Here is a 26,988-nt window from a genome sequence, read left to right as displayed (position 1 = left end):
CCTGCAGCCCCGAGAAGCATTATTTAAAATGTGAAATAAGAGAGGCTTTAATGAGATTTTAAAATAGTGGAGTTTACACTGTGCTTCTCCTAAAAGTCTGCCTGAGGATACGAGATCATACTCAGCATTGAAAGCAAGAGATGGGTTGAAGAATAATCGCTGGTCTTCCTAAAGTGTATTATGTGCTGTTCACTGTTATGGAGCTCCTCTTAAAATAAATAAATGTTTTCATCAGCTGGTTTGGTATTATGTTTTTTTCCCAACTTGTATGTTTGCCATCAAAGCAGGATGAGCATGGATCCCTCAAAACAACAGTTTTTTTTTTAAATGCAGCATGTGTTTGGTAGCATATTTTTAAAGGACACTTTTATCTGCAGTGTTGCCGTCCCACAGGTACACTCAGTTACAGGTGGCTTTCTCCAGTGTTGTCCTCGAGTCACTGGAGCACACAGGACGACAATATTTCTCCAGTCAAACATGTCGTACTTTTTTACATTCTTGCTGGTGCAATCAATTGAGGCTGGAGCGTCTCTGTGATGGACAGTAAGTGCAGATCAATGCCACGAGTTCAGTTAGAGCTTGGGGCCGAAGCCAGCATTCATGTAATGGACATCAGCTTAACATAATGACAGGCCATGCTCAATAACAAACTCTCATCACTGTCTGGCATCGAGACAAAGAGATAACATGGCTGAATGGGCCAAAATAACCAATTCTGGAAAGAGCCTATTCAAGACTTCCAATCTGGGTGTGGCCCTTGAAGAGACAGCATACATTAGCTGCACGGGTTCATCTGATCCCTCTGTATACACACACAGTCAATCAGGCTTTGTAGCCGGGCTGATTGTTCCAGCATGTTCTCTGGCTGCTTCCCCCCCCTGCAGATGAAAGCGTGAGCACGATAGCATGCGGAGAGACACGGCATGCAGCTGAGGGGAGACAGCAGTGCCTGGATGCCTGCAGGGTCCCGACCCTCCCTGACAACCAGCTCTCAGATCAATCAGATCCCTGGAGGTGGTGGTGCTGATGATGGAGTGGGGTGGGGTGGGGCTGGAGGGGGGGCTTCAGACACCTCCCTGGACCATCGATCGACTGTCTCAGACACATCGGTGCAAAAAGAAAAAAAAGAAAAAGAAAAACACATCAGTGCAGAGATAGTCTGTCTGCCTCTGTCTCGCTCTCCACCTCTCCGCTCCGATGACGTGTCTGACGAGCAGAAGCAGCCGGAGCTATTATTTGTTGAGTGGCAGCAGTTCCCTCCCCTCACAGTAACGAGGGAGCACGGGGAGGAAAAAATGGTCCCACATGTGCCCCGCAAGGGTCCAGAGTTCAGTCGTCATTGGTCGCTTCTGCCTCATTAGTCAGAGTCACTGTACATGTGAGTGACCGATTCCTGGTATTAAACGCAGAAAACAGATGACACCCACTGCTACAGTCTAGACCTTTTGGAAGCATCCATACTACTTCATCTTTATTTTAACATGACATTGTAAAAATATACAAAAAAATATGGTTTGTCATGAACACCTTAAACCTCATGTGACACATCTTAAAATAAATCAGTATTGAAAGAAGACACATATGTCTAGTTGAAATAAACTTTCTCACGGCGTTTATGAACAGAGTCTGTGGCCGGCATTCAAGGGAAGTGTCCTGACACAGTTTCTTTTTCTGTTCCAGTCACCTCACTCTGCACAGTTTATGTTTACTGGTAGGCTGAGGGAGTTTAAAGCCTGTTTCCCAGCATAATCCTCCACTTCCCGAGAATAATGTCCATTTAAAACAAATGGCTCAAAGAGTCATGGCTGCCAGTCAAGCGCCTCAATCCCCACCGGGGACTCCTCAGAGCTACGCTGAGCACAGCAAACACACAGAGTTTAAGTACACTGTACAGTCCGTCTGATTTTAGGAAGCTGATATTATTATGTGAGGGACTGAAGCTGAAAAGGGGTTGCATTAAAACTGACAACAACTATCTCTGAAGGTCACCGTCTTCATACCCAAAATATCCATTTTTTCTTCTTAAAACCTCACAAAGAAGTTGCAACCTTTTGAAGCTTGAAATGTGAGGATAAGATCACTATCCTGAGATTAAGTATTAAGGTGGCTACCAGAATCACCAGAACCAAATATTTTCAAAGGTTAGATAAAAGTAATATCAAAAGAGGCAGGGGATGTCTAACCACAATGTGATTGAAAGTCATACTCCAGATATCAGAGTCATGGGAAGTACCCAGCAGCGAGTAAAAACAGCTGTCACTAGTTCGCCTGAGATAACTAGCGCCATCTAACTCTGAGTCTTTTCAGTTTCCTATTTCTTGTTGTGTGCTGGGGAGTAGAGAGACCAATCGATTAATCAGCCAGCCGATATTAGCATATCCAGTGACTATCGATATCAGCTAATTTTATCACAGACATGTGCTGATTAAAGCTAGATTTATTCACCAGTCAAAAAGCATTTCATTTGAGCTTCATTGTTTTACACTAGCAGTTCTTGTTCCGTATAGCAGAGTGTGGATTACAACAAGCATCATCACTCTCCAGTGTCAAGTGGTGATGCACGTACATGTTGCAGTTACTTTCTATTTGAGTGACCATGTTCTCCACCGTTATCTCTTGTTGTGTTTGATAACTGCATTTCAGGGATCAATGCAATAAATGTGTATATTATTTATCTTTGTTAATATTTACGGATCAAAAATAGCTCTAATAAAGATTTTGGCTGATATATCAATATCGGATTTTTCTTCTACCAAATATTGGTATCTTTATCAGCCCCAAAAATCCCATATCGGTCAGGCCCTACCAGAGAGAGCTCATATGTTGTTGACAAAGTTAATGTCACTGAACTTAATCCTGCATGAGCCAAGACTATAAGCGCAGGTTTAGCTCAGTCAGTAGAGCAGGCTATTAAATACATTGGCCACAGTCGATGCATGTCTGCCACACTTTCTACACCCGCCTTTCCTGTGTCTCTCCAGCTGTTTTATCAGTGTAAGGTGTAATCAGATAAAAAGTGATACACTGCTCTCACAAATTAACATCAATTTTAATTGCTTAAATCCCAACACACTTCTTATCAAAAGACCTTTGTATAAACTATCCAGTAAGTGTGTTATCACGATTTTATATAATATGAGCTAATTCAATTGTCACAACCTCAGAGCGAACAAAGCCTGGCCCCCTCTGAGATCTTCGCCCCAGTCCTGTACACAATCATACTTGTTTTCACACACAAGCGACTAATTCTTATCAACGGCATCAAAAGCATTCGTAACACAAGAAAAACAGAAGGGCAACACTCGGCCATCTTTCTTCAGTAGTATGAGAGTACAGAAAGCTCTTGAAGACTCACAGACAGGGATCAGTTCCTGGATGGAGTTTTTTTTTCTTCTCGGACGTATAGGCCAATGGAGACTGGGAATATTTTCATTGACTAACTTTTGGCTGACTATTTTTGGGCAGTCGTATAAGCTTCAGACGGAAATAGGTTTACAGTACATTTTGAGTGCTATAAAAAGAACTGGTTTTGCTTTCTCACTCTTCCAGCTCATTACGTCCGATCAAGACATTTTACAAACTTTATTTATAGTAGAATATATATTATGCCTTAGGTAAGGTATATTATAGCATCAGTGAGCTCCACAGTGCTTATCAAAGTGGATAAAATGCACTCTCTCTAACTGGGCTAATTCATCCACACTGAAACCCTAATCAATTATTCATTCATTTGCTCCATCCTTTCTCTTCGGAGAGAGGCTGATTATAGAGGAGCTTACTGTACAAACGCCAAAGTCTGGCTGCATGCATTAGCCCTGACCACAGAGCCATCATCATCACAATGTCCACAGTCCACATTCTGATGATAGCGCTGCTTACATCAGCGACCGGAGCCGCTCTATGGAGCCACAACACCTGCCAAAAGGGTTCAGTGTTCATCCAGCCAACAGGAGAATAAATAAATCAAACCGTTTCTGTCTCTGGTGATCTGAAAATATACTGTAGAAGTCTGCCTATGAGATGACTGTGAGAGTTTGCTGAATCATTGTGCTGGCTGACCATTGATGACAAACTAATACATGCCTAAAACAGTCCTGAATACTGTAGTCTTTCTTCTTCCTTGAAATCAATCTTCTATGAGCTTCAGAAGCCGTTTCTTTAGACTAGATTAGATGGGTACTTTATTAATCCTTTGCAGGAAATTAAACCGTGACAGCAGCAACTGCAAACACAGTCAAGACACCACACAAAAAAAACGTACACATTTAGGCACATGAAAAACAAGACATCAACAAATACTAAGATCAGTTTTTTAAAAACTAGACTAAAAATTTGGAATAATAAAATGTATGAATAAAATATATCCTAGAAATGTAATTAACCTTCAGTGTGAAATGTATCCAGTGTGTAGACCATATTTGGACTAACTTTACCAAGTTAGTTAACTTTGTTAACTTTACCAAGTTAGTCTAAATATTGTTCACTTATCAGTTTGTTCGTTTCAGTGATGCAGCAAACACAGACTCGTAACATGAAAATGACTAAACCACATGGAATTATCACCAAATGTTGATGTTTACCAAATGGTCTTGGGTTAATTGTCTGCCATGTTCTGCTTTCTTAAACTGCTACCTTCTACAAGCAATAGGCAGCAGAATTAGATAAGAACTCACTGCACAGACTTCTCAGCAGCCAACAGCGGACAAAAAGAGAGCAGGCAGTAAATGAACAAAGCACTTTTCAAAGCAGAGCAGAAAGAAGACCAATGATTAAAATAATGGTCAATGTTGTTGGGAATCAAACTAACCAGTTAGGGAGACAGAACATCAGCTGCATGTGTACAATAAGGATGCAACGATGCAAATAGATACAAATATGGACTATATTCAAATTGATTTGATAAAAATATATGTTTCAAAAGAGGAGGTAAGCGGAAAACAAGCGAGACAAAAACAGCATTCAAACATATTAAAGACAAAAATAGCACAATCAACATGAAGCTGCACGTCAATCAGCGAGGCACTGTGACGCTGGAGACACCAAAATGATAACTACTGTATTGTGTAGTTTAAATTTTATTTTTGGGCTTTTAATGCAATTATTAGAGAAATTAGGGGGAGAGAGTGGGGAATGACATTCAGGAAAGAAACCCCAGGTAGTATTCAAACCCGGGCCGCCCGCTAACCACTAGGCCACCAGTGCACCTCTTATTGTGAGTTGAGTGTGTCGTTACATCTCTAGGGTTCTACACAGGTTAAATGACTGTCTTGTGTTATGGAGTCTGGTGTCTTTGAAGAAAGTGATGTAACAGCTGTTTCTGGTTAAAAATAGATCCCTCTTTTACTCTAGGGATGCTCTATGTAATCTTTTTTTTTCAAACATTAAAATCTGAGCCTGCAGCACATTTGCCCTGAAAGATTACGTTGCCACCATTATAGCCTGTTGAACTGAGCAGATGAAGCAATCTCCTGATTTTTTAACCTATTTAAGACCTAAAAAACTGTAATTTCCTCCTATTAAATTATTGATACTGTATATCAAGAATAAGCAATCTTCCAGAGCTTTCCCGTGTGTTATTTTGTTTCTTGCTTTTTTTGGCAAGACTTTTGAGCGAGCGACTGTTTAAGAGCAGAGTAAAGCTTTGTTTTAAAGTCGGTATGCCTTCAGCTGTCAAGTTAGAAAATCAACACATTGTTTTTCTTCTTGGTTAAGAAATTCAGATCACGATCACACAAGGCATGCCACCACCTACTCCTCAGAGTGCAGGGAGATTAAAATAGAGCACCACTGAGATGATGAATTATAACTATCACACAGTGTCTCCTTCCTTAGACCTTAATATTTCAAGCAATTTTTTTTGGACCTTTAGTTTTACACAGTGGAACAAAAAAATATTGATTTTAGTATCATTCCCTAGTGTTTTCCTCTGCTCTCATTAGGATCCAGTTATTCAGTGTTTTCTCTTTGGGTTCCCCAGCTCTCACTTTGTCACTACAAAGGCTCTGCTGCACTTTGTGTTTGGCAAGCGGGCTCCCATGTCGATGTAGTAACACAGTGAGATCCAGCAGAGAGCCAGCAGTCCCTGGTGTTGGATCAGGGGGAGGTGTTGATGCTGCTGAGAGAGAGCCACGATCTTGTGCTGATCACAAAGGCATTTACACAGCAAACACACGAACCGGCTCTTATCATAATCCCATCAATATGCCTGTTGCTAAGGCTGTGCTACTCCACGGCACATCTGAAAAAACAGTGATCGAAGAAAACAGACGGAGGAGCTGAGAGGAGTTTTTTCACTATAAAACTGAAATCATGGAGGTTGAAACTGTACTGAATCTTTACCTAACCAACAGTTATCCCATAGGAATACTAAGACAGCATCGACGATATCTGTGCATGTGCATGACTTGTAAGGATCATAATGGACGTCATCTCAGTGATGTCACCCATTGGTTTCTGAAGCAGACATCTCAAGCTCTCCATATTAGAAATGATGTCTCAAACTAATGGGCCTTAAGCCTCCTGACAAACAGATCCAACAAGCCCGCCTGTCAGTCAGATCAGCCACGCCCCTTCTATGGGCCATGCTGGCCTTCATCAGATTCAGTATGGCTGAAACATGTTGCCATGTTTTTTATGAATCTGAGCCCTGATGAATCAAAGGCGTTATATTTATACCCCTCTGAGTGCCTCAGATCTCTTCTATTGCTTCTAAGAAAAACAACATGTTTGAAATCCAGGACTTAATATGAAGGAAGGAATTTTCAACTGCCTGCCCGTCTGAACACTTTGCAGAAATGATTAAGTAACATCTTCTTCAAAGTCATCCTCAGCGTTTAACATTGAAACAAACACAGTGAAGTCTGTATGACCAGCAGCACATTTTTATAACACAAAAAAACATGGACTGAGACTTTTTTAGGTAAGAGAGGTTTGATTTTACTGAAACCTTCCAGTTAGCAGTTAAAGTTTGCTCCAAAGTAGCAAAGAGCAGTATATAAAGCTTCAGAAAGGAACTCCGGCCAGCTCCATGACCATCATCTTCTGCAGGTCATTGAGATCAGTGCTGTATATTCTTACGATTCAAGTCAATTTTTCTGTTGAACGATTTGATAATTTTCTATATTACTGCACATCGCTACTTTTTCATTAATGAGGACAAGCAGGATGCTAAATATGAACTCCTTTTTAATTTTGTATTTAGAAAGTGATTAAGACAACAACGTCTGAATAAATGCTTTGGGGCGCTGGGACAGTGGTTAGTGCGCACGACCCATGTATGGAGGCTGTAGTCCTCCATGTCAGCACCCAGGTTCGAATCCAGCCTGTGGCTCCTTTCCTGCATGTCATTACCCACTCTCTCGCTCTCTCTCCCTCTCCCTGATTCCTGACTCTTTCTGGAGTTAAGTGTTGTTTCTCTCCAAATTCAAACAATTGAGTTGTGTGAATTTTCTACAACTGATGTGAAGTTTTCACATTCACATCAACACTGCACTTATCACCTGCATTTGGCAGGATGCAGATGCAAATTTCCAACCCATGGTAAAGCATCGATTATGTTCTGTCCCTGCATTGATGCAAAATCGTCCACGTCCGCATCATGATGCTTCGTATAAATTTGAAATTAAAACCCCCCTATGTACCCCATATACAGTAACTCCACTTTAAAAAAAGTGTATTATTCCTTAAAGATTGAAAGAGTAAAACTTCAATATCCACCAAATACAGACACTGAGCTGCTTTACAGATTACCAAACATTCATTTAAATAATAATTATTATTTATTATTTTACGCAGTGAGCTTAAGTATTGGAAAGACAGTAAAATGATTCAATAAACAGACAACCAGATGAAAAATAGTGGACCATGAAATTACCACCTCATATTCACTTTGGCTGCACATTTAACAGAACTAAAACTTACAACACTTTACTTCTGTCACGTTGCTGAATGAGTCTGATTGAAGAGATAGTTAAACAAAATAAAGCAGATTTGATCTAAAACAGAAATGACAAATCCTCCCCTAGGCTGTGTGTGTGTGTGTGTGTGTGTGTGTGTGTGTGTGTGTGTTTGTGTGTGTTTTTGTTTGTGTGTGTGTGTGTGTGTGTGTGTGTTTTTGTTTGTGTGTGTGTGTGTGTGTTTTTGTTGGTGTGTGTGTGTGTGTGTTTTTGTTTGTGTGTGTGTTTTTGTTTGTGTGTGTGTGTGTTTTTGTTTGTGTGTGTGTTTTTGTTGGTGTGTGTGTGTGTGTGTTTTTGTTTGTGTGTGTGTTTTTGTTTGTGTGTGTGTGTTTTTGTTTGTGTGTGTGTGTGTTTTTGTTTGTGTGTGTGTTTTTGTTTGTGTGTGTGTGTGTGTTTTTGTTTGTGTGTGTTTTTGTTTGTGTGTGTGTGTGTGTGTGTGTTTTTGTTTGTGTGTGTGTGTGTGTGTGTGTGTGTTTGTGTGTGTGTGTGTGTGTGTGTGTGTGTTTTTGTTTGTGTGTGTGCGTGTGTGTGTGTGTGTGCGTGTGTGTGTGTGTGTGTGTGTGCGTGTGTGTGTGTGTGTGTGTGTGTGTGTGTGTGTGTGTGTGTGTGTTTTTGTTTGTGTGTGTGTGTGTGTGTGTGTGTGTGTGTGTTTTTGTTTGTGTGTGTGTGTGTGTGTGTGTGTGTGTGTGTGTGTGTGTGTGTGTGTGTGTGTGTGTGTCTGACAAAGGGGTGGCTCCACTGTACGAGTGAGCCACTGCAGAGATCCATCAGCAGCTGCTTTGATCCGGCTGGCTATAAAGAGCAGAGCTGAAGTGAATCTATTCGCTCTGCTTCAGCTCAATGCTCTATTGATCAGGGTGGGAGCACGGAGAGGAAGATATATGCTCTTATTAGCAGCTCCCTACATCTTATTGGAACATAGAAAAGGTCGGGCCTGGCCTGCAGGACTTACATCCAGACCCTCCCATTCATGTAGACCTAGACGTGATCTGATTGGCAGCTAAAGACAGATGGATCCATGCTGTGAAAGCAAACATGTGTGAGGTGCACCAGATCAATGGATAGCTCAAAATGTTAATGGTGTTGGAGAGAGGTAGACCTGAACTGCCACACACATTCACACCAGAGTTCACCTTAAAAATACTTTTATTTTGAAGACTTATTTTGCCTACAACATCCCAAATTTCATAGAGCAACTGTTGACATGCATTGAAGAGCCATGTCTAATTACCTATATTATATGTATGTTTTTGATAATTTTAATCTCCTTTTTAAACATTGCTACATATACAAACAACACAACTTCAGAAGGTCAACACTTTCTTTATTTTTTTATATTCAGGTCTAATTACAGATTTTTTCCTCAGCTGTTTATAGATTCTTGTTTAAATTGCACATATATTTTTATCCCTGCCCGTGTTATGTACATTTCTTGTATAAGTCTATTTTTAATTGCACAGGTTTTTTCTAGGGGTATTCTTTAAATCTTTTTTTCAGGTGGAAGGGGGGCGTCGGTTTTGTGGTTAATTTGTAACAAATGTTTCATGTCATGTACGTCTTTGTAACCTGCTACTGGATGCTTTGAATTTCCCTCGGGATCAATAAAGTATTTATCTATCTTTATTTAACGGCAAAAAAAAAGCAAGAACAACCACAAACCCTATTGTTGATTCATTATCATGGAATGAAATGCCTTGAAAGTCCTCTTGGTACTGTCTATAGCACCACTTTGCCTGACTTGTTCTCTCAAATCACGGTTCAAATGTTTCGTTTTGTTCCACCTCAGAAAAAAAAAACACAGAAGACTGAGTCAAAAGTAGAGCCCGACCCATTAATCGGTAATCGGTATCGGCTGATTTTACCACACATGTGCGCAGATTTTACTTGATTTGTTCATCAGCCAAATATCATTTCATTTGAGCATCACTGTATAACACTAGCAATGAAGCTTTCTGGCTGTAAGTAGCAGAGTGTGCGATTCAATATTGTTATAATTATGTTCTCTTGGCAAAACATCTTTTAGGAAACACAAATTGTTCCCCACTGAATGACGTTGTACCTGTGGTACCTGTGTGGGTAGTGTTTAAAGATTTTTTTTAAACAGCCTTAGGTTATATTCATTGTGTTTTATTCCCCAACTTATTTTAATGTGACTTCACAAACTATTAAATCTGATCGCCTTTTCCTTTCACTCCTCCATTCACACACCTTCACCTCGTTCTCTAAATATGGCGGTTCAATCGGCTTCTTCTCTTTACTTTTCTATTTGCCTGTTTTTGTTGTAAAGACAGTAAGTAGCCTTTTCAACCAACAGCATGTTTTATAATGACGTCCAATTAACCCCACTCACGTTTTTGAAACGTTCCAGTAGATATTCCGCTCTCATTACAGGTGATCTACATGGAGGTTTGTCTATGGTTGAGCGTAACTCAATGATCCACATCTAAGAGGGACATAAATATTAAAATAACAGTGCATAGAGGTTTATCTCTATCATGAGACCTCACAGCTCAATTGAGGGATGTACAAGCAGACGTCTCTCAGATGTGCGGTGCAGGTGTCAAACACAGCTCACACATGTAAGTGAGGAAGGGGAATAAGGGGAGACATTAGATCAGTGATTGGTGATCTTCAACAGATAAATAAGGAGAAAAATAATGCTAAAACGGTATGAAAATATTTTACATGTGTTGTAAACACAATATTTAATATGTCATTTTTTATTTGGCACATCTCAGCCAGACATTTGATATCTTTTTCTGCCGGACAACTGCACGTGATACGGACTAAAAGCTGGTAAATTACAGCTAATTTATATTCACGCTACACTTTATTTATGTTTGAGTTAACACTGTATATAACTGTGTTAACACCAGGATTTGATTTGATTTCATGGCATAAAAGCTTTGGGTAGATATTGTTGACATGGTACTTAGTTTTTTTCTTTAACACTTGGGTGTTGTTTCCATCGTTTTTATGACTTTGAGGATAAAAGTAATGACTCTAATTTAGGGATATACTAGTATCTCTACAGTGTGATCAAACAATCATTCAGGTTATACTAAGCCAGCCCTGTCATCATACGCAAATACCAAATAACTTACATCTTTCTCACAACACTCACTTCCAAATTAGGCTGCACAAATAGTAACTAATGCATGGTTCTCACAAGATGAGCCGTCATAATAAACATGTAGCAAAAGTCTGAATTTATCACAATAAATAAGAAAACATATTTTATGTAAACAAGCCATGCTTTCCCACTAAGCATGTGTACATTTTACCTATTGGATGACAGCTTGTGCAGACTGCAGTGCTCGTGCTTTCACACTATTTTTTTCCAGCCGGGAAAAGCTCAAGATAGCTATCAGCTCCTCTCAGATTAATTTGTCCAAATATAGATGTTGCAAACACAGGGGTTGCGTCAAACATGAACAGCACATCATAAAAAAACTGAGTTATAGCTCATAAGCACTCTGATATCTGTTTATTTATTACAATATTTAACAATGTAAATTGCACATTAAGTATTGACAAGAGAGAAAACGACATATTATTCTAATATCTTGCAGCACTACTACTAAGCAGCCAACTTGAGGAGATAGCGCCGTGTGAAACTGGCCTACTCGTTTATTTCTGTTTTTGTCAGCCACAACTGTAATCTTCAAAGAATAACAATCAGTATGGTATTGACTTTCTGATGTTTATACTGTGCAAATCGAGCTGCAACCTCTTGTGTTTAAAAACTGAAGGAAATGCAGGATTGCAAAAAAAGCTGCAGTTCCTCTTGTGTCCACTTGAGGCTGGTTTCAAAAGCCCCAGAAGTCCCATTAACACCCGTGTTAAAATGTAGATTTTTACTGAAGAAATAAACGTGTTTACAGCATGGTACAAAACAAATTGGTATCAGTAGCTCAAGTCTTTATTGGTACACACTGTACAGGGGGGAACTTTTTTTATAACTCATACCCTTTGGATTATATAAGGATAAGAGTGAAGCATAAATAAGCCTTTAAGATGAGTTGACTCACAGGCTAGCACGCAGTAGCTGTTTGCCAGGAGGCTTAAGGCCCGCTTTAGCTCAACCTCTTAGCTTGTTGACCCAAATTTAGTTTGAGACAGCATTTGCAAAACAGTGACATTTATCTTTAGTCTTCAAAATTCCCACTTCAGAAATGAATGGGTGACATCATTCAGACTACATCTGTTACAGTCCATGGTGCTTCAAGTCGTTCAAATATTTTTGTGAGATCAGGTGGTCTCTGTATCAGACTCTGCTTTGTTAACTCCTCCTCACTGCATCACTCTATCTTCATCCTCTGTGTACAGATATTGCTGTGCTCTTGGTTTTCTTGTGAAGGTAATAATTGGTGAGATATTCTAAAGACTCAAAACAGTTTCAACCTCCATGATTTAAGTCTTGTTGTGAAAAACATTTTCTGTTGAAAGCAGAGGAGAGTGTTTGTGCTCCTCTAAGCTGCTCCGTCTGTTTTCTTCGATCACTGTTTTTTCAGATGTGCTGTGGAGTAGCACAGCCTTAGCAACAGGCATATTGATGGGATTATGATAAGAGCCGGTTTGTGTGTACGCTGTGCAAATGCCTTGTGACCAGCAGAGGACCAATGGGCGACATCACTGAGACTACAATCATGCTTCATACAGTCTGATGTGATACCTTTGTGTATGTTTCTCAACTAGGCTCTCTAATAAAACCTAAAAGCTGGCCACATTATCACTGACACAATCTTCTGTCTTTTAGCATTATCATTACCATTTCAATTAATTTAGTTAACTGCTCTAATACTTTAATCAGGGCGTCCCTCTCTCAGCTGGCTTACTTCAATTGAAAACAGAGTGTTAGCAGTAAATGATAGCTGATGTGGACATTTTTTCACCCTCTCTTGTTGAAAGACATTTGGTTGTTGCAGATGTCATGTTACATCATCCTGGTACTGATACTAAAGCAGTTTATCATTCGTTGCCATGTGAATATTTGCAGTGAATATGATTGTATTATAATACAGGGAGAGACCTGTCATAGAAGAGAAAAGAACAGAATATGGAGCACGTCTTTTAGCATTTCTCAGTGGAAACTCTCACTCCCCTCCTGTTACTATGCCGTGACTGTAAACGCTCTCTCCTCCTCTTCTGTGTATAAATAACAGATGGATCCCCAGCAGAGTTCACCTCGCTTTCTTGGGATTTACACAGAGGCATTCTGGGAAACCCATGGAAACACTGACTGAAATACTGAGGTACACTGGAAAAATTATTGAGTGAAAAAATACACCATGCATTGAATATTGGCAATTTATGGCAAAACAAAAACACTAACTTAAGATGAGACAGCTATAGAGTCTCATCTGACAGAGGTAGGAGTGCTACTAAAACAATGTGGATGATTTCATATACAGTACAGAGTCAGTTTAAAGCTCTATTGATTTATCAAAGGCCTATCGTTTAAGGTAATACTCTCTCTTTGCTGAGCACACTGATACTGCAGCTGCTCATTGTTCCCCAAAACATATATCAAGCATGTAACTCCCCCTTAAATCATAACTTGTTATAATTTTCACATTTATGTTGTCTATGGTCTAAATTACTTTTTAACATTATCAAAACTGAGGTGTTGCGAGGCTTGTTTTTGACAGAGCCATTTTAACTACTATCCACTCTTGCTAGTCTTAACTATGCTTACCAGATCCTAAATAAACCTCTCTACTTATAATGGCTTTACAGTGGCTGATTTTTTCCCCAGTCTGTGTTAATGATCATTTTGGGGATTTTTATGCCTCAGTAATCGAGGAGACAGAGAGAGAGAGTGGGGAATGACATGCGGGAAAGGATTCAAACCCGGGGCGTCCGCTTGGGAGACTTCAGCCTCTGGGCTCCCGGCGCAGCTATAATGGCTTTTTTTCACTGGCAGCACCCACCTTAGTTTCAGCGTTGGCACTTACTGTTGCTAGGTCACGGAAGTTAACTTCTGCTCCCCCCGTTAGGAGTCCGTTGGATCTGTTTTAAGTAGCTCTGTGGGCTTAATATTTTAGTTTTATTCAAGGAAATATCACCGAAAAACAATAAAATAATGTCAAAGAATCCTGTCCTGGCATTAGCAGCCGCTCTAGACCTGGGTCAGATAAGTTTCTCCTCTGTTTTCGTTGTTGACGATGCTGATATCAGAAGTCCCACCCCTTCTTGATTTTGATTGGTCAGTGAGGGAGAAGTGACATTGACAGGCAAGATGGTGTTCCCAAATGTTGAAATTTTTGCAGCTGAGAGCACTGTGAGCACGATGACAAAAACAAACACTAAAAATGCTGAACTGCATTGGTTTTGTATTGAAAATGGGCTCAAATAAGTAGCAATTGACAAAGGCCCTGTAGCTGGTAGACAAACAAACATGTTGCTGAGCTGATTGATATTTCCGAGTCCTGTCTAAATGAGCTGAATGCACAAATAATCGCAGTCATTACTGATGCTTAATTGCTGCGGGTTTCTACAGAGTACACATCCTGCAGGAAATGGACATCATCATGAAGGGATTTGTTGGCATGTGTGTGCTTGTGTTCATTCATGTTTCAGCGTGTGTGTGTTTGTTTGTGTGTGTGTGTTTGTTTGTGTGTGTGTGTGTGTCTGTGTGTGTGTTGCGTTGCATACATTTGATATGAGCGAGCCAATATCTCCAGCATGGTTCATCCCGTCAGTGCAGCGTGATAAGATGTCCAGACCTCAGCTGTAATGGCCTCCATCAGCCACCATGTCCCTCAATTAGGCTACAGTTATCATGCCAGACTGCTCAGCTGCAATTCAATCAGACCTGCTCAGGCTGTGTCTGTACACACACATCACACACACACGCACGCACGCACGCACGCACGCACGCACGCACGCACGCACGCACGCACGCACGCACGCACGCACGCACGCACGCACACACACACACACACACACACACACACTGAAAGAGGCTGTGGCTTCATACAAGCCCTGACAACCTGTCAATCACCATCACCTCCACGCTCAGCAGGCTCAGACAATGCTCACATGCACAAAAACTCACACCATGGACGGGTCTCACAAACCCACAACTTCCATCATATAGAGTTTAAATTAAATACGAAACCCAAAATCAGCCTTTTCTTCTATATTGACTGCTTTTCTAATTACGCTTAATCGATGCTTTGAACCTCATGTATGTGCAGTTATGTCTTCTTGAATGTGGCCGGAAAGCACCTTCATCAGGGAGGGTGTGTTCAAGCAATCGCTGCCAGGTAGTCTTTCACCTCATTAAAAAGACTTCAAAAGTTATGTAACGTAAACTCAGGATGTAAATAGAACAAAAAAAATGTATTTAGTGCATTAACATAACTAAACTGAATGAGAGAGTAGATTGGTTGGTACATTTATATCAATGCTTACTTTACTGGTTTATTGTATTGTAAGTTCAAAATAAACGTGCATATTTATTGTAAAACTGGACTGGGAGCGCCACATGTACAGAAGTGGAGGAGCTCCACAGGGTCACCTACATTCTCATATTTTAAGAGTACATGTGCTGCTGACCAGGTTGGGACCAACACCCTGTTGGATTCTTACTGTCACACACATAATAGAGCTCCTACTTTTTAGTTTTACTTTGAACCAAACTTAAACGTGGGTGATCCATCACTTACAGTTATTAAAGTAGTTAAATGTATAATTTTTGAGAGTGCGATAGATTATAAAAATACCTTAAAAATGACCTTTCACCCTTAATACTGTGGCACACTGGTAGCGCATTGTGCTGCACTTTTAAATAATCCTATTGTCTCCATATAAGGAGACTTTTTTAGATAATGTTTGTTGTTATCCTTATAGTAAATCATTCGTATTGCTCAAAAAGCTTTGGTCTCAGGAGGTACCAAATAAGTCATCACAGCAAAAAAAAAAAAAAGCTCTGTCTAAATCCAAAAAAATCAGTAAATCTGCAAGGCTTTATTTTCCTTACTGGTGGCATTAGAGGAAACCTGTTGCTGCCTGACAGTCAAACACAATTGAATCTTAATCACTACGGCCTCCTTTGAACAGACATGACTGGTTGGTAGTAAAGGTCATAAAACATTGTTAAAAAACGGGTATAGACCCACACGCCTGTGGTTGCATAGACACAAACACAAACAGATGTCTGTGTCATTCCAGTGAAACCAGACTCATTCTGGAGGATGGCATTTATTACATTTTCCACTGACTGCTTCCCCTTCTATTCAGCTAAACAGGAACAAAGGCTCAGAGACTCCCAGTGATTAGCAATGGGGAGGGAGGGGGGGGGGGGGTGGTGTTGATGAGGGGTTTGGGAATTGGTGGAGGATCTGTTTATTGCAGTGAGGTTCCTGACACAAGCCCCAACAGAGGGGCCTAATAAATCTCTGTATGTATCATTATGTAAGAGAGGCCAGGCCGGCCCCCGGTGGAATCGGCAGGCGTCTAGGGACTTTCTGCAGCGTAACAGCATCCTCCACTCACCCCACCACGCCCCGCCCATCTCTATCAACCCCCCGACACACCACTATCTCTCTCTCTCTCCATCCCCCCACAACAAAAGCTTTAGTCCTACACTCGCTTTCTCGTCCAATATCAAGGGATGCTCTGTTGTTTACTCTGGACAAACTGAGACCATAGAACGACAGAAGAGCTTACTACTGGCCACATGTATCCAGCCTGACCGGGATGACAGAGCAATGGGATTCTCACAGAATCAAGTCAACCTTAAGCTTGTTCTATTAGCCCACACGCATCATAAATGAACCATTTAGGGTCATTACATAATGCTGTTATGTTACACAAAACAGTATTAATAAGAACTTTGATGTCCCCTTTAGTGGATTTAATGTGAATTTTTAAGACACTACATATTTAAAGTATTAAAAACTAAGACTTACTATTTCCTTTAGAGTGTTTGTTTGTGTTTGACTGCTTGTCACACTTAAGAAACAATTTGGAGATGACAGTTTTTGGAGACTTAAAATCTGTTTAATAATAGGTTAGTCTACAAAAACAATTGTGAAATCAGTTGTCCCAATTAGTCCCATCCCTACAATAGCTGGTGTTGTATGAGTGGACTAAATAACTTTACTGCTGGAAAGATGAAGCAGATGAAGCCTGACAAAGTCTTTCAGCAATACAACAATCACAAAAAAACAATCAATCAATCTCTACATACAAGTCATCTCAAATACAGCCAGATGGTTCATTTTGTAAGATATCGTCCCGTCTAGAATGAAATTGACGATAACGCAGGATAGGCTGTAGGGTGTGGCATGTTCGGCTCTACCCTTTAGTTCAAATGTGGACACTTATTAAAGTCTAGACCGTAATGGCCAAAAAGCCAAACTCGCAGCTTCAACACTGTGGTTCAAAAAAACAATTAGTGATGTCAAGGTAACTATGTCCAGTTCTTATATAATGTCTAAGGCCAAAGCAAGCTCTGACCGTCATTATTGAGAACTCTACACATCTGAAAAGGCAAAAAAATGTGTTCTGTCTGATAATTTCTAAATGTTTTAAGGGTTAATACAATTCTGTACTTTAATTCCTGTAATGTTCACAGATTTTCTGCACATCTGATTTAGACAATGCCACTTCATCAAGACAGGAAGAAAACACCCTGCCATCTGGGATGGCTTGGCTGTACTGATCATTAGACACACACACACACACACACACACACACACACACACACACACAGCAGAGCTCTCTCCTCCCCATCATTAATCGCTGCTGCCCATCAGCTCTGTCAGTTTGCAGCTGTATAAGCCATTAGGCCAGTGCTACTCACCCTGTTAGGACCACCACAAAGTCCATTACATTCCAGCCATTACGCAGGTAGGAGCCTTTGTGAAAGGCAAAGCCCAGAGCGATGATCTTGATGCCAGCCTCAAAACAAAATATTCCAATAAAGTAGGGCTCTGTGTCATCCTGTTGAGAAAAAGCAGAAAGAGAAGTCATGAGGATTACCGACTTTTAACAGGTCAAGTCAGTAAAATCAGACATTGATCGTTCATGTGTCAGATGAAATAAAGTGTTCATATGATTTGAACAGCTTCAGGAGATACAGTGTCCTATGATCATCCCAACACTGTTTAAGATCTTTAAAACCCTGGAGAACCATCAGAGTCAACAACTATTGAGGACAATGAGGAATGAGTGAGTTTAGTTTCAGTATATTTAAGTTTTTACTCTTTATAGACAGTAAAATCAATACAATGATACCCAGAGTGTGCTACATGGGTTACAACAAGCATTATCACCGTCCAGAGTGTCAAGCGGTGATGCATGTACAGTTACTTTTCAGTAGATTGACCGTGTGTCTTCATTATAAATCTTTTCCACATGTGTTTGATAAGTGTATTAAAGTGATCAATGCAATATAATATGTATATTTCTATATCTATGCTATGATATGATATCGGCCGATATATCGGTATCAGATATTTTTCTCTCCCAGTATCGGTATCGGCCCCAAAAATCCAAATCGGTCAGGCCCTAGTTATACGACCATGTCTAAGATGCACTGTATTTACTGAAAACAAAATGGATTAGCTGAACATATAAAATACATAAATACAATATAATAATTTGGAGACCTTCTTTATCATGTCATGTCAGGATTTTCTGTGTGAGGGTGAGGGGGCATTGCGGGACCCATACTCACGACTTTAGGGGTGATTTACAGTATCTTTAGACTTGGGGTCTATTTTTTTTTACATATTTTGGGGTCTAAATGCCAAGTGTCCTGGGTTTTCAAATTGCTTTGATAAGTTGATTTAGTAATCAGTCAAGGGACAGGTGGAAATGTTGCAACATAATCCTTGGAAAGAAATGCTCATCATCAAAGTCCGTCCACTAAAAGTACTTATTCTGCCACTGACGGACTGAGAATGCATTTCTGTCCGACAACATTACAGGAAGATACCAAAAGAGGAAAAGCTTTTTTGGTAAAGAGTACGCTGCTTTTTCTGAAACCGGAAACAGCCGTTAAATTCTCTCCACAAAGCAACAAAAAAATACAGCAGCCTTGGTTTTAACTGAACCTGTCAGTGGCTACAACAAGAACTTTTACCAGCTGTATTTTGCCTGGAGGGCTTCTGCTGCAACCATTCCAGCCTCTCTTGGCTCAAGCAAAACAACACTTTCTGTATCAGTCATTAAGAACCATGTACATGTAGAAATAATGGATAATAAACACTGGAATCCCCCTCTCAGAGTTAATTGTAGTACTCCTAATACTAATGCTGTTTTGTACAGAAAGTTGGCATTTTGTAAATACATAAAAAATGCACTCAAATTCAAAGTCTTAAACTGAATGGACCTGAGCTTATTTAATGCTCGTCATGTCTGGTCCCTGCCTTCCTTTTCATGCTGTGGCAGTCCAGTCAAGTTGATGATGTTACACCAACCGCATTAACAAAAAAAAAACTGATAAGACTGGTTTGACTCTAATGAAGTATCACAAGCAGAGCTCTGTGTTGAAGCTCAATACATTTAGCTACTCACTGAAACTAAAAACACTGTCTGGCTTTCAAGTATAGCTCCTCCCTGATTTGATTTATTAAGCATTGAGCCTGTGTAAAGACAAAATATCTTATTTTGTTGAATCAAAATGAGAGGTTTAAATAAAAGTAATAACTCTGTATAACATACTCACTGAGCAATCACCTCGAGCTCTGAACAATTACTGTGTGTTTTTTCCCCTCTTTAACAGTTATTTACGTACAGAGAGAATCATTGACAGGTAAATCAATAATGAAATGATTGTTATTTGCAGCCACAGCTCCGTGACAGGAGTCCTGAAATACTAATTTGTCCCTAAATGGTTTTGAGATGGATAATAGCTGGGTCAAGACTGAGAAGCTGAAGGGTTCTACTAAATAGAGCAGCAACGTTGTTCTGGTGACACGTGTGATCACTTGTTTTCATCATTTGGTTTGTTTGTCTGTCAGTCAGTCTGACTTTCAGCCCATCTCAGGGAGATGATCAATGAAAGCTGCGAGGCTCCTTGCCTGGGGGTGGTTGACATTTCTTTCTTAAAACAGCCCTGCCACTTCCAGCTCTTTGATTGGGCCGACACTCACAGTACTCGCTTCTTTATTAAAAAGACTGAACAAGAGAGCTGGGTGGAGGGGGGGAGGGCGCAGCAGGGGTAACCTGGGGTGATGATACAAGAGGGGATATCAAAGCAGCTCTGCAGGGTAACCTGCAGCGCTTGGGGGGAGGGATACTATCAGACACTTAGGAATTAATTTTTAAATATCAGTAATTTTCAATTTCTGAAAGAGGCAGGATTAGATTAAGCAGAGGATACATTTTTCCAAAAAAGGTATCAAAATGCTTCTGCAAGATGAGTAACAAAAGTAAGAAAGAAAAGCCTCAGAGTGAGGCAGTGCTCTCGTATCTTTCCCTACTGTAGGACAACATGCATGAGCCTCAGAGGAAGAAATGGAAAAGCAGTCATGCGGCTACTCACCAAACGCTCTGACATCGGTGTTTTGTCTGAGGCCGGTAGGTGTTGCTCCAAGGCCAGCACGATGCAGTTTGCAATAATGGTGGCCAGGATCATGTACTCAAATGGAGTGAGAGAGTTAAGGAATACTTGTGGAAAGGTTGTGACACACATAAACATTAAACAACCTGAAACAGAAATAAAAGCATAAAAAAGTAGCCCTGAAGACAAAAAAAATAAAATAGTTAAAAAAAAACTTCAACACAACCAATGGGAACACAATTTTCTGAACCTATATTGTTGATTGGTGGACATTTTAAAAAACACTGATTTAAATAAAGAGATCAACAAAATTAAAATCTCTTTGGCTAGCTACAGTTTCTACACCTGTAAGATGCACTTTGGCATCCTTTTTTACATCCGTCCGTCCATTATCTATACCACTTTTTCCCATATATCGTCTGTCATTGGGCGAGAGGTGGGGTACATTCTCCAGTACATGTTCTCCAGTTAATCACAGAGCTGACATGTAGAGACAGAAAACCAGACACTCTCACATTCACACCTACGAGCAATTTAGAGTCACCAGGTAATCTAACGAGCATGTCTTTGGACTGTGGAAACATGCAAACTCCACACAGAGAGGCTCCTGTCCGACATAGATTCAAACCAGGAACCTCCTTGCTGTGAGGCAACAGCGCTAACCACTGCACCACCCTGCAGCCCGTCCCTGTTTATAACTCAAAGAAAAAGAAAGCTACTCTCAATCATACCAGGTGAAATCTATTGGGCTGAAGAATGGACAGACTTTAACAGACTAGGATTCAACGTAGCAAACGATACAAGCAACGACAGAGTTTTAGAAGTGGATGTAGCCAAAGAGACAACCTTCATTTTGTGGAATACTGTTGGTTGACAGATCACCCCGATAGCTACTTGTTGACGGCAGGTAGATAAGCCCGAAAGCATACCAGAATTTGTCATCTATATGACTCTAAATGGGATTAGACTGTTAACTGTAATACATCAATTTAGAAGTAGGCTAATTTTCTCATAGACCAATCAGGTTTCTTCTTGCAACGAGTGGAGTTGCCCTCTGCTGGTCAACAGAGAGAACACAGGATGGGCCAAATATATAGTCTGTGTGTGTGTGTGTGTGTGTGTGTGTGTGTGTGTGTGTGTGTGTGTGTGTGTGTGTGTGTGTGTGTGTGTGTCATACTGCATACTGCAGGTGACTAGAAACACAAAGTAACTTGAACAGTAATGTTGTAATGCCAGGGAGACAGCAGGTGCTTATGGAACACTGTAATAAATCAACAGCTTGCAGGTAAAGCATGGGGCTGATAAACAAGTTGGTGTGGAATTAAACTAAAAAACAATAGGGCCTGTTTTTTGTTTTTAATAGCATAATTCGACTTAACTAAGAACTTTCTGAGTCAGATAAAGCCGTAGTTTCTAGTATGTGTCAAATCTAAAAATCACAGGATGCTACATCGTCTTTGAGCGTCTTTCATTGAAACATTCTCTCCCATCAGCCCCCGGCCTCCTCCCCCCCCCCCCCCTCCCCTCATTAATACTAACTTCTTTCAAGTGCCACAGACCTGATTTATAATGCAGACTTCCTGTTAAATATTTCAAGTCACAAGCCCAAGCTGAAAAAACAGAGATGACATCACAGAGGCCTTTTTTTTTTTAGATTTTGGATGGCTCACACATGCAATCCTCTATAATAATGAAATAAACAACTTCACATACTTCTCTGAGCCTGTCAGATTAAAATTTGTAGTCATCATCCTGCCAGTCAAAGCCCCGTAGGGAACCTTCTTGATATGCAACATTTCTTTAGCGTTAAAGAGGAGAGTTTTTTGTTTTTTTTCCAGTAATGGTGCACAGATTTGTACAGGTTATTAGATACCTTCCCTCCTTCCAGTGCACCGCTGTTGTGTCATTAGCTCAGAGCACTCCATCATCCCCTCAGGACAGTTTCAGCTCTGCCAGGAGGAGCCGACCACTGGACACCAGCTGCTCAGGGCACAGAAGATCCTCCTGCAGCAGTGCATTATTGCTGTGCATCAGGATAAAGCATGGCTCTGTAATGCACTGCGACATGACAGTATGATAAATGTTTACTCAGCACCAGGGGTAACCAACCAGTGACTGAAGTAATGGAGGCAATTACACAACATAATATGAATTAATTGCAACACCTACAATTCTCATTAACATACAAGGTGTTTTAGTATTTGCTTTACCTTACAACATATCCAAAATTGCAGCAGTGGGGATTTTTTTTGTTTGGGTGAAGCAAAACTCAACAGGTGGCCTCAACAGTCATATGCTCATTCACAACATATCCATTAAAAATGCACAGGCAGTTCATTTCAAGCGTGCATCCTGCTGCGTTTCAATGCTATGGCTTGTTTGTTTGCTGTCACACCCATGCAGTTTGCCAGTGCCCTAATGCTGAAGACAGCCTGCTGTTGATGGGGCGTTCAGCACCCTGGACAGCACCCTCTGCAGACTTAAGGCTTCTGCAATGAAGAAAATCAGCCCGACAGGTAAAAAACCTGCACAATCAGAGTCCACAAATCAACTCCGTATTCACCCATATTCATAAAATCACCATTTGCACATATAATGCTTCTTCTGACCAGAATATAACCTCCATCTAACCACAATACATTAAAACAACAGAACCCTTTCTTAAAAGCTCAAAAAAGAATTACATAAAATAAGACGGAAAAGATTACTTTGACAAAAAAAAAAAACCCTATGATAGAAGTCTTAGCAAAACCTATATGTATACATATTAACTTTCCTGAAACACCATGCTTGTTCTGCACTGAGTCTATCCTTTGATAATTGCTAATCGATTAAAATGACATGTTCTCCACGCCGGAAGAAATAAAGAATGGCGCAGAACTTCATTTGCAAAACTGGCATTTTAAGGATAACTTTCTGGTCAACAGTAAAAAAAAAACACATTTATATATTTTGTTACTTTACTGAAATATGACCTGGCAGAATATAGCTACTCATTTCACTTGTCATTTCACTCCCTCTCTCTGTGTGCTATTACAGGATGTGAAAACAACAGGAGAACCAACTGTGGAACTTTTTTAATTAATTGATATAAACGCTAATTTGCACATCACATGCAAGCCGAAATATTTATTCTACCACTTAGTTCCCCTCAAGATAGCAAAACATATAATTGATTCACGAGTTACCGCCGGTAGGCTAAGTTAGTTAAATTGACCTATTTTTCAGCGGAGGTCGGCGTGGAGATGTGCGGGATAAAGAGGCATGCACGAGGGCTACACTGTCACAGAAGGATATGGCCATTCGGTGATCTTTTTGGCATATTTCCGTATGATGTTATCCTCACTGAAGATGAACATGGAGCGGTTAACGGTGAGGCAGCTCTGTCTGACAGGAATGGGGTTGTAAATAGCCATGGTCCGGGCTCTCTGGGCCATCGTCTGCTTGTACATCCTCTGGACCCCCGGAGGCCCCGGCTGCCGGCTGGCCCCTCTGGCCGGACCCGCGGGACAGCCGCCTCCATAGCGGCTGGGCACTTCGTCTTCAAAGCGAGCCATTCCGGGAGACTACTACAGATCTTTCTGGAGAAACCAAAACTGACACCAGAAAAGAAATGGAGAAGAAGCATCACAACACACACTGTCGTCCCGTCCCCCGAGTCCTTTGGGTGCGTGTGTCGTCCGCTAACAGGAGAGTCAAACATTCACAAACAAAACACGAACAGGGAGGCTCGTTTTCATTTGTCTGTCAGCTCCTCGTCTCTGCTGCTTCCCATGCTGTCACAAGTGAAATTGTTGCTCAAAGTTTAGATGACCAGACTCCATGATGCATCATTTTTTCATGGGTGTTCCTCTTTCGGTTCACTGCCCCGAAGGAGCTGGACGATGCAGCCGTCAGTGCGTAAAGTCCGTGCTACGGGCACCAAACCCCGGGTACAAAATGATCAATTTAACACCAAAGCCAAGAGGAGAAATAGCGAGGCGTCAGCGTTGGGTGTCAAGAAATATTTTTCCTCCAGAAAGCGTCCAAAGATTTTTACTTCTGTTGCCCATCAAGACTCGTTTCAACTCTGGGTTGCCAGTGACTGATTCCCGGTCAAGTTAAAAAAAAAAAAAAAAGAACACGCAGTTTCTTTTTTGTCGTTAAACGAAGACAGAATCCCGGCACAGGTGTACGGGTCCTTTACCGTAAACGAGCCGCTGATGTGAATGTGGAGACTACTTTTTCAACCGCTCCTTATCCAGAACCCCCCCCCCCCCCCCACGTGATCGAGAAGACGCCCGCCAGTGGCTCCACCTGGACCGGCCCTGTTTCCATAGCAACAGGGAGGAGAGAGCGAGAGAGAGACAGAGACAGAGAGAGAGAGGGAGCCCGCCACACCGGTGTTAGGCCGAGAATTGCATGCAACTTGGATGACAATGAAAATTTTGGAAATGCAATTTCTTCACTGCACTTACGCAGGCTAATGAAAATGTGTCTTCTACGGAGTCTACAGAATAGGACACTTAACTTTATTAAGTATAAACTTCACATACTTTGTCATCACAGATTCTAGAGTCTGTTGGGGCCCTAGGCAAAAATGTCATTGGGGGCCCCTGCAACCAGCAGTTATCACCACTATGTCTTCCTCTTTCTCTCTTTCCCCCCCCCAGATAGATCATTACTTTTAATTTCCTTCAGTGACTTTCATTGACAAATGTTGGTTTGCATGCCACGCTTAGCAGGGCAACAAGAGGGAGGGCGGTCAGATGGGGCCCCCTCAGGGAGATATCCTACTGTCATTGCAAAGTTTGCACATTTTGAGTAGCTGCTGTGGTTTAAAATGTGTCAGCCCTTGGGGGCCCCCTAGTGGCCTTAGGACCCAAGCAGTCACCCACCTTGCCTTTTGACAGACAGCAACTCCGCTGCCCCCACAAATAAGATTTGTTTTCTAACACTTCCACGAAGTCCATGCAATTCTTGGAAGGGATGCATTTCTCCTCATAACACCAGCGTCGAGACAAACGGGGTAGCCATACTGTAGAGACTTTTGAGTCACCAAAAAGTGTATGTACATGATGGAAGTCAATAGGCCTGCTTTATTATTAAAGTCTGAATGTACTGAAATGTATTAATCATGAAAGGGAGCAAAATAACCGAATAAAACCCACCAAACAAATATTTTACGTCGGGCACTAAAACAAAAACAAAAACCACAAAAAATGCTCCAAATTTCCAAAGTAAAAGAAGCTGCAACAATTGTTTGTTAGAATATAGGTTTTAGGTTCAAAGACCCATACGTCAAGTAATTATTTTAACAGAGTTAATAATTAAAGTTGTGATACAGTTGCAAAAAATGATTTTTAGTGGAGTGTCGAAATGTTTTCTTTTTAAGACATTAAAACTGTCGATTACTTTACCTAATTTAATACAACTATTAACACTATTACAAAATATATATTGCAGAGAATAAGAAAGCATCTGTGGAAATGGTGTTCTGTGTTACAAAAACTTTATTTTTTTTATCTTTTATCTTTCTCCATCCTTGGATCTTCTCCAGGTCAGACTGTTTGAACCCAAATCTTAATTAATAGGCTACATCTTGCAAAAATACATCATACAAAGCGTTTACTCTTTTCAGCTGCCGAGTGAAATCAAAATGAAAATTCTTTGAAGCTACTCCAACTTGTCTTGTAATTTAGCAAATCATTGATAAATATTGATTGATAAAACATGCAGACATGCAAGGCGAGGTAATGACAAGCTTAAGCTTATTGTCATACACGGTTATGACATTGTTTTTGCTAATTTGCTAAAATGTTTGATTGAAAGACGAGTAAAGTGCACCACTGAACAAAGTCATGTAAGTGTTGTTTATGTCATTTTACTATTTATGGAATGAGGATTTTATATTGTCTCATAGCATGATTTTGGGGGAATGAGACACTTATCACCCAAATAAAAGAGTACCATTGAGTTTTCTGTTAGTTCTAGGTTAGGGTTATTATGGTATTACAGTCTAATCCAATTTAACTAAATAAAAACATGTAAGGACGACGGAATAGCAGTAATTTTTAATAAAAACTCAAAAAAGCATATTTGCTATTTATATTATAAAAATATCAATACTTGGATGTGTTTGTTTCCTTTATGTTGTCTCTGTGTTTTTCAATGGCTCGGTAGGCTGTGAAACTGAATTATCCTTCTGGGATGAATAACGTTGTCTGAATCTGAATCTGAATCAAACCAAAATATGGACTTCATATAGACTGATCACAGATACATCCGAGTCAGCGTGGATCAGAGTGTTTCCTGATATAAACCAATATGAAAACCTTTTTTTGTGTACAAAAATACTACTAAGAAGAATGTTTGGCTGAGTTTTGAATATATACTCACCTGAACCACTTCTAATTATGGCTGGCTTCTGAAAATGTATTGGTGGATAGATACCTAATATTACCACTAGGAGGAAAAAAAATCTATTTATGTAAAAATCGAGATTCTTATCTTTTAAGATTTTAAATAGATTCA

General features: G+C 40.4%; 1 protein-coding gene across 1 annotated transcript in view; it reads right to left on the bottom strand.

Annotated features, from left to right (window-relative positions):
• The window catches only part of cacna1ba (calcium channel, voltage-dependent, N type, alpha 1B subunit, a), a 180,362-nt gene extending 155,655 nt beyond the window's left edge, over positions 1-24,707 (bottom strand). The window contains exons 1-3 of the mRNA XM_065963302.1: positions 23,773-24,707; positions 20,458-20,563; positions 17,770-17,909 (exon numbers count right to left, since the gene is read on the bottom strand). Of these exons, the coding sequence (XP_065819374.1) occupies positions 17,770-17,909; positions 20,458-20,563; positions 23,773-24,032 (506 nt within the window). The 5' untranslated portion in view covers positions 24,033-24,707. The remainder of the gene's footprint in view (positions 1-17,769; positions 17,910-20,457; positions 20,564-23,772) is intronic.
• Positions 24,708-26,988: the final 2,281 nt, after the last annotated feature.

Source organism: Labrus bergylta, chromosome 2 (genome assembly GCF_963930695.1).
Source record: "Labrus bergylta chromosome 2, fLabBer1.1, whole genome shotgun sequence".
Classification (NCBI taxonomy): Eukaryota; Metazoa; Chordata; class Actinopteri; order Labriformes; family Labridae; genus Labrus; species Labrus bergylta.
Note: the sequence above shows the minus strand (reverse complement) of the source record. Positions and strands in the feature narration are given on the sequence as shown.